The sequence below is a fragment of the Alosa sapidissima genome, chromosome 15 (genome assembly GCF_018492685.1).
Source record: "Alosa sapidissima isolate fAloSap1 chromosome 15, fAloSap1.pri, whole genome shotgun sequence".
NCBI lineage: Eukaryota > Metazoa > Chordata > Actinopteri > Clupeiformes > Clupeidae > Alosa > Alosa sapidissima.
Window position 1 is genome coordinate 32,162,669 of NC_055971.1, and position 15,232 is coordinate 32,177,900.

At 41.0% G+C, this 15,232-nt stretch overlaps 1 protein-coding gene across 1 annotated transcript; it reads right to left on the bottom strand.

Moving 5' to 3' along the window:
• Positions 1-1,983: 1,983 nt before the first annotated feature.
• LOC121684319 (P2Y purinoceptor 13-like) lies at positions 1,984-14,744 on the bottom strand. Its single transcript, XM_042064313.1, has 2 exons — positions 14,643-14,744; positions 1,984-3,242 (listed from the first exon to the last, which is right to left on the bottom strand). Exon 2 carries the CDS (start codon positions 3,228-3,230, stop codon positions 2,250-2,252), a length of 981 nt encoding a protein of 326 aa, XP_041920247.1. The 5' UTR covers positions 3,231-3,242; positions 14,643-14,744; the 3' UTR covers positions 1,984-2,249.
• Between the last annotated feature and the right edge of the window lie 488 nt (positions 14,745-15,232).

The following is a 15,232-nucleotide window of genomic DNA, read 5'->3' on the forward strand; positions in this document are numbered from 1 at the left end:
AGAAGGCGCACATTTTGAACAAGAAATTGGTTCTCAGGGCTCCAGACTAACTTGTTGCACTGGTGCGCCTAACTTTTTTTCTTAGGTGCACCAGCACAAAAGTTAGGTGCACCCAAATTTTCAACCACATCGCATTTAACACCGCAGCAGGTTCACTTTTTTCCCTTAATTATTGTCCTATATAGGTTGTCCTATGACTTATGATTTACAATTCTACAAGAAAAGTAACTTAATGAAGTGTTGGTGCTTTAAGTGCTTCACTGAGCTGAAATGTAAACTTAAAACATCTCAAGATGAATTAAATAAAAATAACAGTGAGTAAATTAACAGTGCACGTCTTTTAAGGGCTTCAAATCTCATGGCTCAATGTTTTACATACTATCCTTCATGATCTTTAGGCCTTGGCTAAACCAGCTCGCCATGCTAGCATCTTCCATAGAAATGTATTTGAGCACAATTTAAAGAGATGTTCCAAGTAGCCTGGGGGATTTTTATGTGATTTTGCAATGATGATTGCAATAATCATTTGACAGCCCCACAATGCAATTTACTTTTTAATTTTAGTATTTTTCAATTTTCAATAAGGACATCACTATGGTTAATGCAGTAACGAAATGGTAGGCCTATTATTATAGGCTATTGCAATGACTTGCCATGCTCGATCTAAATGTGTCCATTCAATTCACCGTACACAATGACCACAGTTATACATGCAGGGAATATTCGGGCTTTAAATGTAGCAACGATATTCGGTTTGCGCCAAATACCGGATTAAATTGATTGATGCCATCAGAATGAGTTTACACAACTCGCGCACAAAACGAATATTGCTGTTGAAAACCACTCCCTACATGTAACTGAGGTCAATGACGCACTCCTTTTCGGCGATATCTGTACCTCTGTCGTTCAGGAAGGCCTTGTATGCATTGTTCGCAATTTTAAGACGTCTTTTCATCTGCAATGACTCCTATAAATTTGGCGCAAGTGGCATTCCTGTACGTCGGGTTTACGTTCAAACTAACAATTATTTCGGACTGAACTTGGTGAAGGGAAGTTTCACTAGGCCTATCGTAGGCAACGATAAACTTGATCATCATCTTGGGCTCATCTGATCGGTTTGCTGCTGCCAGCCGCCGAAAGGCAGTGGGGAGAGGGGACATTTATCTCGACCTCTGTGACCACACTGTAATGCAACTACATCCACTCTGTTTATCTGACGGGTCTCTGACCTCTCTCTCTCTCTCTCTCTGCAGCACACGCATTTTCAAATTTACACACAGGCACTGGGCCACGGCTAATCAGAGGGGAGGTCCCGCCCTTCACTATCTGTGATTTGTTTAAACCACGATATTGGCCAAATATGTGTCTGTTATTGAACCAAAGGTAGAGTTTCAAAGCGGACACGTTTTCCTCTCTCGAATAGCTGATCGCACCGGTGCGACCTCCAATTTTTTTTAGTCGCACTTTTGAAAAATTAGGTCGCATATGCGACCAAATTGGTCGCACTCTGGAGCCCTGGTTCTCAAACGGAAACGTTTTGATTGCAACAATTAGCTAGTTCATGCACCAGGGTGTAAATAGCATGCAGTACTATAAACACCAGGGTAAGAATAGCATCCACTTCTAACTGTACATTGATGCAAACAGCATACCTTATTCAGAGTGTCTATTACACAGCTGAGCTATTCACACCCTGTTACGTAACAAAAAAAAAAACATGTTGCTTGTTTTTAAAAAAATATATATATATTATTACATTGTGTGATCAATATGCCAGAATAAATGCACAGGGGTGTGAATAGCATACACTGATATTTGTACCAGACGGGGTACTAATAGAACACATTGCTGTGTGCACCGGGGTACGAATAGCATACATTAATATTTGTACCAGACGGGGTACTAATAGGACACATTGCTGTGTGCACCGGGGTACGAATAGAATTCACTTCTTAGTGCACCAGGGTACGAATAGCATACACTGCAATGATCCATAAAACCTTTAGTTCAACTTGAAAGTAAAGTTATCATTCAAAGCAAAGGCTGATCAACTGGATGGCAAATCATTGAACAAACTCTTACAAAAGATGAACTGGATTATATTATGCACTAATACAGTATTAGCTTTTGCACTCATGGACGATTAGGAAATGTGCACTTTCAATCACGTGAAGTGAGTCCCTCTGCCACTGCTGCCACAGTCTGATGTGAAAATGCTGTCTTCACAGTGTGCTGGGAATTCCACTTGTTCAAAGAGAAGTCTCCTCACTGTTGGCAGGGGCCGTAGTGGAAAACCATTGCCCAAGAATCTTGAATTCACACAATTTATTCCGGAAGGCTTTGCAGAGCAAAAAGTAGATGAGGGGGTCCAGACAAACATTGGTTGTGGAGAGCCAAAGGGTCATGGTTTTAGCGGCCTTCAGTGAAGCCCAGTTGCAGTTAATCTTGTTCTCCACCTGCTCTGGGACATAAAGGATGCGTGTGATGTGGTAGGGGCCGAAGCAGACCAGGAACACCGCCAGGACGATAAACACTCGAGCTTTGATCTTTCGTTTCCCGTCCTTGTTTGTGCTCCCTGAGTTGCGGTATGACTCGATGACCCTCTTTGCGATGCATGTGTATGAGAATCCAGTGACAACTAACACGACAAAGAAGATCCCATTGCAGATTATTATAACTGCATGGTGATATTGCTTCCCCACGTCACTCTTCATGGCCATGCACAGCTCTGCACTGTTGGTTGTGTTAGGCTTCTCACTGGTGAGTGCCATGGTTGGAATGGTGGTTATGCTGAGTAGCACTACCCACACGACTGCAGAGACTACTCTGCCAAAGACGGCACTTTGGCCGAGCAGTTTCCCACCGGGCTGCACGATCTTGAAGAAACGGTCGAGGCTGATGACCCCCATCAGAACAATGCTGACATACAGGCAGAGATAGAACAGCACACTGCCAAACTGGCAGTTAAAGGCTCGGAGTGCCAGAGACGACCCAGGCAGCCTATCAGCAACCCTCAGCGGGATGATGAAGGTCATCAGAAGGTCAGCCGCCACAAGGTTCTTCAGGTAGACGATGAATGAAGATTTGGTCTTCAGCTTCCAGGAGATCCAAGCTGCCATGACGTTCAGCAGAAGAGCGGGAATGAACAGAATGAAATAGAGGCATTTAGCCACAATCTTGACGGTTTCAAGGTCGATCCCACAGTCCAGTAGTGGAGAAGGTGAAGCCATGACTCCAATGCACTGTGATTAAAGACAATATGTATCTTAAATTTGACATATTCAGAGACTTTGCAGTTAATAAATCAGCTTTAGTAGTATTACATTAGGGTAATAAATAGCATACAGTGGGCATCGCTTTCAAATGGCCACTTCAGTCGCGCATTACGAGGCGTGAAGCTGCGTGAAGCTTTAGTACCACTTTCAGCCACTGTGCGTCGTTCTGGCACTGTACATCGCTCTGTCAGTAGCCTGACTGCCGCCCCTTCTGAAAAAGCAGGAGACTAGGCTACCTTTAAACGTAATTGTTGTGATAAAAGTTTGAGAACCACTGGCTTAAAGGAGAATTCCGGTGTGATATTGACCTAAAATGTATTGAAACATGATACAGAGTGTGAACGTATGTCTCATAGCCCATCTCGACCGATTACACCCATTTACGAGGCTCAATGTATCTCCACACTTCATTGGTAGACTTCCGAGGGCCCTGACATTTAAAACGAGACATTGAGAACTTTGAAAAAGCACTGGTAGTTTACTTACAAGACGATTTATACAGACAGTATCTTCACGAAGTTTAACGTTTGCAGCCATCTTGAATTTAGTCACGAACTTCTTCCAGTAGCAGCAACTGGAATCCATGCATTTCCACTGAATTATTTTTGGAATCTGATCCCTTATCATACCTGTTCATTCTTACTCGTTGCTCGACTTATCGTGACTAAATTCAAGATGGCTGCAAACGCTAAACTTCGTGAAGATACTGTCTGTATAAATCGTCTTGTAAGTAAACTACCAGTGCTTTTTCAAAGTTCTCAATGTCTCGTTTTAAATGTCAGGGCCCTCGGAAGTCTACCAATGAAGTGTGGAGATACATTGAGCCTCGTAAATGGGTGTAAAACAGTGATTTATTTGCATGGCTAGCCCGATGCCGAAGCACCACTATTGAAAAAGCTGTTGGTAGCATCGGCTAACTAGCGCCAGATTTTGGAGTGCAGGGGACAAGCCGAGATGGGCTATGAGACATACGTTCACACTCGGTATCATGTTTCAATACACTTTAAGTCAATATCACACCGGAATTCTCCTTTAACAAGTTACCTGCAGTCCAGAACACAGAATCTGTTGCAATATTCTGATGATCGGCGATGATATCGGCAAATGTTTGTTTTCCAAAGTAAGAATTTCACTTCACCATGCACCTTCGACAATGAATAGCTCATTACACTTGTTACTGTTCAATGTAGGCCTACCTGGTATCATTACAAACATTATTCTGTGTCCTAAAACTGGCATATTTTATGGCAGGGATGTCAAAGTCAAATACATTAGAGGGCCAAAAAAACAAATTTGCTACAAGCCGAGGGCCGGACTGGTTCAATGTTTATTAAAACATATTAAAATGACTGCACGTAACCTATTGAACCAAGACGTGTACTGTATTTTATTTAATGATTAAATGAATAATGACTGTGACTGAAGTGTGGGCAAAGTTTGCACAAATGTACGATTTTTCCCATCCTCACCGACCTTGTCATAAAACTTGTTTAAATGATCATACGATGCCTCCTTGCTGCTTTGTCGTCTACATGAGCCTTTCTCAAACCTCTTTGACCTGAGGCCCAGTCAAGGCATACTTTGGGGTCATAGGGCCCACCTACATGAACCCAACCCCTCCTCCCACCCCCCATTAAATTATCATAATGATATCACAATTATTATTATTTTTATACTATATTGCTATACATGCACTTCAAAACAGTCAATGTTTAAAGTGCTAAGATTGTTCACAAAAGTTTGTGAAAACATGCACATCAGAGTACTGCTTTACTAATGTAAAATATAATTAGGCCTACAATAGTTTCATTGTTTTTGCATTGTTGCATGATGCTTGGATGAGAAATACTTCTCAAAACAACTGCAGTTATATGGGTGCCGTTGTTTTGGGATGTTTCCCTCATGCATGCAGCATCATACACTGATAGAATATTTATATGTTATTTAATTACATTTAATTTGAATGCCTGAATGTAAGGATTCAGGAGACACAATACCAGCTAGTGTGAATGGTAAATGGCGGGTCAGATCATGCGTAAATCACTGATCTGGAGATCTTTAACTATCTTTAACTAAGACTAATTAATAGCTTTTGGCTGAATTTAATACTTAATGCCAAACGGTGTTTTATATAGTCTGTGCTCTGTTTTTTATGGAAGTTGAATAATCCACGTCGTTCTATTAAATGTCGTTTGCTACCAACGTGCACACGCATGCATTGAATAAACGCTCATACCACGACTTAATTCTATGCCTCTATGTTTGATGACACCAAATTAACAAGTATTTCCTACTAATTGCAGAAATGTTTGTTTTCTTTTTCTGTCCGCGGCTCCTTGACCAATTGCGCAGCAAATTATCAGACGATGGCCCGGGAATAATTTCACTCTGCAGACCATTGTCCACATTGCGGACCGCGGCCCATAGTTTGACAAATAGTGACCTGCATGCTGCCATATTAAGGCCTTTTTACGGTGTGTTTTAGCCGGGTTTTCGCGTGGAAGGCTCTGTAGAAATCTGGCACCCTAGTCAACGAAGTTAAACTGAAAGAGCGTGCTGCTCAGACACCAGAATGAACGAGTTCACAGTGACGTTCATCAGGCAGTAGTAGCCTAATACAGTACGTTCAGTTCACGTTCAAGTTCGCTCAAAATGAACCCGTTCAGGCACAACACTGGGGAGGGGGGTAGCTGAAAGTTGACATCTGCCCTGACTGAATACTGATGAATAATGAAGCCGAGGCCCACTTGCGGCGCCGCAGTGAGTTCGTGGGCTACCGTTGCATTGCGGCGAATGGAGTATCGATGCGCAAAACAGCAGCCGGCGGCTGTGGCCTGCGGGCCGGTTCTAATACTAATCAAATATCATCCCGGGGGCCGTAGATAATTCGCCCGCGGGCCTTGACTTTGACATGTCTGTTTTATGGCATTGTGTCATGTAAGTTCGTTGCAAAATCTAGAGAAATGTGTGAGGTGGTCAGCGGGGGACAATTGAGACACACATTGGATTGTGTTATTACTTGAACATTCCACACTATCCACAGCTGTGGTAGGCCTATCAGGGGCAGGAGGATTACTGTCAGCGCAGGCTTTATATAAAATTCTTCAACAGAAGGCCTTGAATGTTGTCTTGTTTGTGGAGCGCTTTGCTTCGCTTCTGTAATCTCGGCTTCATTGAAAATGAGGGCTTCCCTCAATGACCCTCCGAGAATAAATAAAGGTTGAATGAATGAATGAATGCCCAAAATAAAGGCCTGTGGTTTGCGCAGCCTACAGTAAATAACAGACCCGCCAGAATGTGCGTTATGATGCTTTTTTACGAGCAAGATGTTTTTGGTACCCTACGCACACTGCATGTTCTTAAATAACAATGATCATCAGTAATATTCGACCATTAATTTGGGTAAATGGGCAAGCGTGACCACCTTGATTGGCTGATTGGCTGATGATTGTAACGCGGGCATGATTCCAAACACCTCCCTTACGATGATGAGTGACAGGTCTCAGAATGCGTGCGCTACACAAGGACGGAAGATGATGAATAACTGGGGCCGTAGGCTATTCACAAAGGCTTTTATCTTACTACTAGGAGTAGGCTACTCCTAAATCGCACTTAAAGATTTTAGATTGGAGTTTTCTCTTAAAAGTTATTCACAAAGCCTTTCAGACAACTCCTAAACTAGGAGTGAGTCTTCGTGGCTATGGATGACGTCATTACCCATGCACGAGCTTGACTGAAGTGACCACCTTGATTGGCTGACGATTGTAACGCGGGAATTCCAAACACCTCTCTTCCGATGATGAGTGACAGGTGACAGGTTGGAGAATGCGTGCGCTACACAAGTAGTGCGAAGGACGGAAGATGATTAATAACTGAATAAAAAGGCCTAGCCTAAATGAATAAAGAGTAAGGCTAAACAAATAGCCTAGTAGCCTAATGAAACATAGGCCTATGGATTGATGCAGTAGCCTACCTTTGCAACATTATTAAATGAATCTGTCACCATATGCCTAGGCTACGTTTGCAAAGAGGAGAACATTTTAATTTGATTCACAATGAAATGTTACATTTCATTTACATGTTAACAATGAGTAGTTTTGGTTGTTGTTGGTGGCGTTATAGCATCCCTTTTATGAATGCAAAATTGTTCCCTCGCGATTGAAAGCTCCTGTTGCGCATAGGCTACGCATTTCAAAACATCGCAACGTAAAATGCCACAAAAAAGCTGTTTATGAATAGGTCTTAGTAAGTTAGGAGTCCTCTCGACTTAAGCTGTCCCAGACTTAGGTGCTACTTTTAGGTCTAAAATGCTTCGTGAATTACTTTTTGTGAAAAAATTAGGAGTCCTAAAGTTAGGAGTGAAACGCACATTATTTTTAGGGGTTGCTCCTAAATTCGCCAGTTAGGAGCTACTTTTAGCCTTAAAATTCTTTGTGAATACGGCCCTGAATAAAAAGGCCTAACCTAAATGAATCAAGGCAAAACAGCCTAGTAGCCTAATGAAACATACGGATTGATGTAGTATCTTTGTAACATTATTAAATTATTCTGTTACTATGCCTACGTTTGCAAAAGAGAACATTTTAATTTGATTCACAATAATGTTACATTTAATTTACATGTTGACAATGATTAGCCTAGTTTTGGTTGTTGTTGGCGGCGTTATTATTGCATGTTAGTTATGCCTACAATGCAAAATTTCTTCCTCACGATTGGAAGCTCCTGTAGCTGCATAGGATTTCAAAACACGGCAAAATGCCGCAGGTTTGTGAATAGGTCTGTGAGTAAGGAGTCCTCTTGACTTCTTTTAAGCTGTCAGAGGTGGGAAGGTGTGATTTGTTGGGGGCAGGGCCGGATTAACTGGGCACAAATGTCTGATGGCCCCCCTTCCCCCCAGCCAACGTGAATCGGGTGGTTAGTTAATAGGCCTATCGTGAAGATTTGTCCTGCCATCTAAGGCACAAACGCATCTGTGAGGCCAAGCCTCACCAAGTAGCTTGTTTGTTTACAACTAACATTCCATTTAATTAAACTGCTTTATAGGCTATGCTGAAATAGTTTTCAACATTTTGAATATTAGTGTCGGGTGAATTGAAATGTTCTCAAAGTAGCCTTATGGCTGAAAGCTGCTTGGGATCCCCCCCGTCAAGCAATATAACCATACAAACGCGCTTCCTGCACTCATTGTTTCAAAAGGAGTAATTTGGGCTTTGTCAGAACTGAAGAGCTGTGGACGGCACGGCACGGTATGCCCAATGAAAATAAATTAACGCAACGCAACACAACACAGACCCCGCTTCTCTCGCGTCAATCACTGACAGTAGCCTAGAATAAATGCATGGGGAAAAACACTTCCTCATGACAAAGACATCGTAAAACACTGAAAGTTAATATTTTGTCACTAGCAACATACATCTGTCCTTTGTTAAATGTATTATGTTCCAAGTAGCCTATGTGTAATTCTGCTTCAACAATTGGCAGGGGAGGGTCATGTCTTTTTTAACAATTCTGTCGGAGGGTCATTGAACAATTTCTAGCAGGCAAGAGAGGGTCATGCAACTTGCAACTGAAGCACTCAAAATTTCTCCGGTGGCCCCTTCAATAAATAACATACAGTCCCTAGATTGCTGCTGGGCTATATGTCTTGGTTCATGTCTGTTAACAACTCATTGCCGTCAAACGCATAGCCTATCTCGCGGTTGCATCCATTACAAACAAACATGCAATGTGAACGTCTGGGATTGGGGAGAGCACTAAATGCTCTACTGAATAAGCACGAAGTCAAACCTTTAAATGAAAAACACTCTTTAATAATAAAAAATAAATAAATAAACCGCCAATGAAGTAAACTTGTGACCATCAAAAATCGTTTATCGCTTGTAACTCCGTGATAACAGGACGTAACAGGAAGGCATTTGGCTGAGCAACAGAGGTTAATACTCTATATTTTGTCCAAATGATGTCTGTCTATCATCGTTGCACTCGGAGAAAACCAGAATGTTTAATTTGTCCTGCGTCTCTACGGCTGCAAACGGGATTCACTCGCCGTTAACCAAATATTTCTTTATTAGGGCAGGGCAGGCATATTTCTGGCTATTAAATTATTTCTAAACCAGTCTGCTAAAGTCTGTAGTGAAGTCTGTGTAGGGTTTTCCAGGCTCCATTTCTTTTTACGAGACACCCTGCTCACTTGAGCCATCTACCGGTTGTTTGGGTTGTTGCAGCGTCTCACTGGAAAAATACAAATTAAAGCCGCGTGATACCGCGTGATCCCACGCGCGGACCGCGAGTGAAGCTGGCCAAGTCGAACCACTGCCCACTGTACTGTACATTCATTTACAGATTCTCTTGTCAGGCTCAACCCACTACAGCACTAGCCTCTATACTGCTGTCATTTTTTATTATTGCAAATAGCTAAATCTTGTTTGCTTCATATAAAACAATACATTTCTAATGCTGAGATTAATCTTTTCTGTTTCTGCCTTGGTGAGCAACACAGGTCACTGTGCATGATCCATGTATGCACATTAACTAACCCATAGCCCTGCAACTTTTGAAAGAAATCCGGAAAGAAAACTTTTGAAAGAAATCCGGAACTTTTGAAAGAAATAAGGAAGGGTGTGTGTGACTACAAGAGATGTAATCTATATCTCATATTTGGGCAGTAGAATGATTATATTTGACACATAATATATAATGACCACACTTATAGAGATAAAAGTAATACAATAGTCAAAATAACACCGGTAACACTTTAGAACAGGGGTCTCAAACTCCGGCCCCGGACCAATTCCGGCCCGCGCCCGGCCCAATTCGGCCCGCGACCTAATGTCAAAATAATATGTAATTTGGCCCTTGAGGGTATTTTTAATCAGGGCTTGAAAACAAAATAATTTTTCCGTAATAATTTCCGTTCCGAACGGTTCAGGTAGGCCTATGTTTAACGTTTTCGTTCTTGCATGCGTTCCGCCACCAACATATCGGTCCTGAACCGGTTCGGAACGCAAAATATCGTTCGTTCTTAAAGTTCCGGCAGTGTTTGGCGGGCCTATCAAGTCTATTTTTGTGGACTTTACCTTAGAATAGACGTACTCATTATTTCCCCTTGATTTAGCCTATACCGTAGTTATGCCCAAAAATAATAAATCACAGGCGGCATCCAAAAACATTCAGATGGGCTATCCATCCCATAGCCTACAGACTTACTGTAGGCCTAACCTATGCCTATAAATAATTTCTTATCAAAAATATTTCTGGATACGTGCTAAACTCCTTACCTGGTTGTAGCCTAAGTTTCATCCATATGGAGATCTTCAAAGGCTTGCGCTATAATTCCAACCCTGTTTATAAACGAACCTGTCTGTTGCTGACAAGGCCTATCTCAAATTTCCCGTTTAACTCTTCTACATAGAATAGGCTATAATTGCGCAAACATTTCAAATCCCGACTTTAAAACGACAAGGCGTGGACAGGCAAAATAGGCTATTACGCATAGGCTACAAACAATTTCCAAATGAGTTTCAGTAGCCTACGCTACGAGCTGGCCTAAGATCCGAAGTGGCAGACGGATAGGTTACATTACAACAGCAAGACAAAATATACACATTTGGACCAAAGGTCCCGTTTTTTTTTTTTTCAAACTGCAGAAATCAAATTATTAGGCTGTTATATAGAGAACGAAAAAAAACGTTATTAACCGGTTTTGTGGATTTCAGAATAACGTTTCTGTTCCGGAACAGTTGAAGACCATTTTGTTTTCGTTTCCGTTTCCGCTCCTCGTAAAATTCCGTAAAATTCCGTTCGTTTTCGGTTTTCGTTTTCGTTCCTTGAACCGTTTCGGAGCCCTGTTTTTAATTGCTACCAAACTTTTCTTTGGTAGGCTATGTTATTCACCTATTCTGATTCTGAAGGTGAATATCTGTCTTTTGGAGATTATGATGGATTATTGACAGTGATAGTCACGGTGCGTCTGTGAATGGAGGTGTGTCTTTGCGTGTATATGACGGTGTCCACCATACCATGCTTATTTTGACCCTCTGCTCAATAAAGCTGGAGGTGGCAGTGGTAATCGTGATGATAGTGTCTGTAATGGACATGGTACAGACAGCAGGTGTAGTAAAAATAGGGCTCTGAAGAACTACAAAGTCACCCACGATAGGAACTGATTTGACCAGGGTACATTATTGTAGGCCTATAATAACGGTTTGTGGTTATAGGCTAGTAATAGTTTACTATTGTTGGTTTACATCTTAGGCCTACTGTTTTCCTGTTCATTTGTTACATGGGTAATATGACAAAAAAGAAAGTAAACCTGCTCAAATATGTTCAACATCCAGTAGCCTATTTACTGTGCATAATTTGAGGTGCTTGCTATCCAGTGGCGAATTAGATGGGTACATTTACCCCTTTCAGAAACTTTTGTTTATATAGATTTTTATATTTACAGTAGGACTTTATCTCTGACCACTTTCAAACCTTTTGAAATTTTGATGTCAAAATCCAATGGTGTTGTTTTCTTAACCCTGGCGCCTAAAGTTTGCCATGCAGGTTTAAATAAGTTATGAGAGGAAAATATTTTTATTTGGTGTGAAATACACACATACCTGTTTTTATGCCTTTTGTTCATTTTATAATTTGTATTAATATTTATTTTATCGTTATTTTATTTATAAGCTAAGGTTGCTAGCACAGGTGTCTAAAAAGAGATAAAAACACTTGCACTTTCTGTTTGCAGTTTTGTGTGGTATTTGAAAAAAAAAAACATTGCATTTTCAGAAATAGCCGGCCCTCCAATCTAGGCCTGTCAAACTCGATTCCTTTTAAGGATCCGGGTTATTCTGAGTCACTCACTAAACTGATCCGGGTTGAACGAGTCACTTGAGTCACTTGAGTCAGTATTGCTAAATCGCAAAGACATTCAGTCCTACGTTCAAGCAGTGCAGTGGGGTGCTTCATTTCGTTAAGTGCCTTCTCATGTTGGATGTGGATCCTCCATGATTTGAAACCAGGTTTTTGCAGCACTTGCATTTAGCCTTTAGAGTTTTGCTCTCCTGGTCAAAGTGCATCCACACATTGTTCATCTTTTTGGTGCTCATGTTCAGAAACTTTGATCTTATTGACAGAGAGGGTAGCCTATATTATAATAATGAATTATTTGTTGTTGTTTTGTTAACAATATAAAAGTTTGCCTAGGTCTAATGCTACTCTGCTACAATGTTTATTACCACTACTACTAATAGTAGGCTACTAGGAATCTATTCTAATAAGTATTATAGGCTGCTAATACTAGGCAACTAATATTACTATTAATCATGGCTATACTGTTAGGTAGCCTAATATAATATAATATAATATAATATAATATAATATAATATAATATAAAATAGCCTAATATAATAGCATCAAAACCTCCACCCACTCACGGGAAAGAAAGCAGTTTGAGCCAGACTGTTTATTTATTGTCTTAACCTAGCCTAAGCAATTGACTTTCAATGTAGACATAGATACAGGAATGTAGAAATGCCCTGCAGTGAATAAATTATTATTATTGTTATTATTATTATTATTATTATTATTAGGCTACTACTACTACTACTATTCTCATTAGGCCTATTATTATTATCACCTTGACACGAGTAGAAACTAGGCTACTCGCTCGTCTACAGATCCACTCATGTAGCCGGCTGATTCGACTGACTCGCACTCATAACAACATAACGTAACCGGTCTGCCCGGCTGATCCAAATGACCCAGGTAGGCTAGCCTACTCAAGCAACTCCATACAGAGCTTGCAATGTTTCGGACTGTCTTCGCGACCTAATTGCATTTTAAAGTAGGCTATGCGTGCAGAATATATGTTATTTCAGAAGTGAAAGCGTGGCTTTTGTTGTGGATTTTCTTTTAACCTTGACGAGGAGTTACTCGCTCCTCTAAAGATCCACTCATGACAACGTAGCCGGCTGATTCGGCTGACTCGCACTCATAACAACGTAACCGGCCCGCCCAGCTGATTCGACTGACCCGGGTAGATACTCAAGCAGCTCCATGAGCGTGCAGTTCGGATTGTCTGCACGACCTAATTGCATTTTAATATGCTACATCTATACACCAAATCTAATTATGTCTAGGCTACATGCAGAACATTGAATGTTATTTCAGAAGTGAAAGAATGGCTTTTGTTGTGGAATTGCTTTTCACCTCGAGGAGGAGCTACTCGCTCTCGCAGATCCACTCATGACAACGTAGCCGGCTGATTCAACTGACTCGTACTCAACGTAGCCTAACCGGCCGGCTGATCCGACTAACCCGGATTGCTACTCAGCCGCTCTAATCTGAGTCCCATGGTCTGCGAGTCTGCAATGTTTCCGGCTCTGCGGGAAGTTAACCAGTTATCTCGGACTGCCTGCTCACTCAGTCGCTTGAGTTGATTTGTGGAGTTGTGGTTGCCTACGAAATTGTTACATTTTTGGCAGCTACGATGGCTAGGGCTAGGAGGCTAGCTAATGTTGCAAGAGGTTTGTGTGTGGCGCTGTTTATCGTTTTAGATTGAATTGTAGTAGGACTCAACTGATCCGAGTTAATGATACTAGAGACTCGCGACTCATGGGTTAATTTAAAGACACGGGTGAAAGATCCGAGTGAGTCACGACTCAAACACCTTTACTCCAATCAGATGACGTTGGCAAAAGTGGCCCCCAGCTCATTTGAGTTTGAGACCCCTGCTTTAGAATAACATGTGCTTATTAGGTATTAACAGTGCATAATAAGCAGTAAACAATTCATTACTAACAGTTAGTTAACTGTTGTTATCCTTTAATAACTGTTAACATGCAGCTTGTAAGTGTTAATAAGCAGCCTTTTAAGTTACTTACAAGCATATTTGTTAACAGTTGTAAGTGTTAACAAGCAGTTTGTTAATGCTTGTTAAAATAATAACATGTGCTTGTTAAGCACATGTTATTCTAAAGCGTTCCTTTAAAAAAATCCAGATATTAAAAATCTGGAGCATGTGTCGAAAGGTACTCTTGAGTAAAATACATCAGAAAATCCACAAGTAAGTAACTACCCGTACAAGATAATTATTTATTTTTATCTTATTTAGTGAACATGAAAGACATCTGGTAATTTCAGACTTGTTCATTCTCAGTAGATGATATACAACTGTGGGTTTATCAAAGCACATTATACTCATAGATGTGATGAAAATATTCTCTCACATACATGACATGCACACAAACCATTTATGACTAAAAAGCTCAAAACCACAAAGTAGTCTGGGTGTACCCCATTATAACTTATTATTAAAGTGCAACATTGTCCTTTTATACAACATTTCAGTTAAGCAGAAAAACTGATTAATAGCCTTACCGTGTGATGTTTGCATGTCCTAAGCAGACTTTCAGACTGGCAAGACTTCTGCAAAATGTTGTCGTAAGCTGTGCATGTGAGAATTGCATGACAGCAAGGAAGTGACAGATACGGTGGTTTAGTGGGAAGTGCTTCAGAGAATAAGTGAGTGCTCTCAAACTTCAGAAACAAACACAAAGCAAACAAACAAACAAATGACCCCGTCACAGATATCTGCATAATTTGGACTAATATAATAGTCTGTGTTGGTCTCTGGTTATGTGGATTTTAATGGGCACTATAATAGTCTGTGTTGGTCTCTGGTTATGTGGATTTTAATGGGCACTATAATAGTCCCTGATGATCTCTATAGTGTTATTAATGGTCAAGGCATGAACAAGTCAAGGCATGAGCAAGGCACCTAACCCCTCACTGCTCCCCAAGTGCCGCTGTAGCAGGCAGCTCACTGCTCCGGGTTAGTGTGTGCTTCACCTCACTGTGTGTTCACTGTGTGCTCTGTGTGTTCACTAATTCACGGATGTGATAAATGCAGAGCCAAATTCCTTGTATACGCAAGTATACTTGGCCTATAAACCTGTTTTACATTTACA

Bases quoted from the DNA above. Each gene is read 5' to 3' on its own strand.
- LOC121684319 (XM_042064313.1), bottom strand. From the start codon at position 3,230: ATGGCTTCACCTTCTCCACTACTGGACTGTGGGATCGACCTTGAAACC.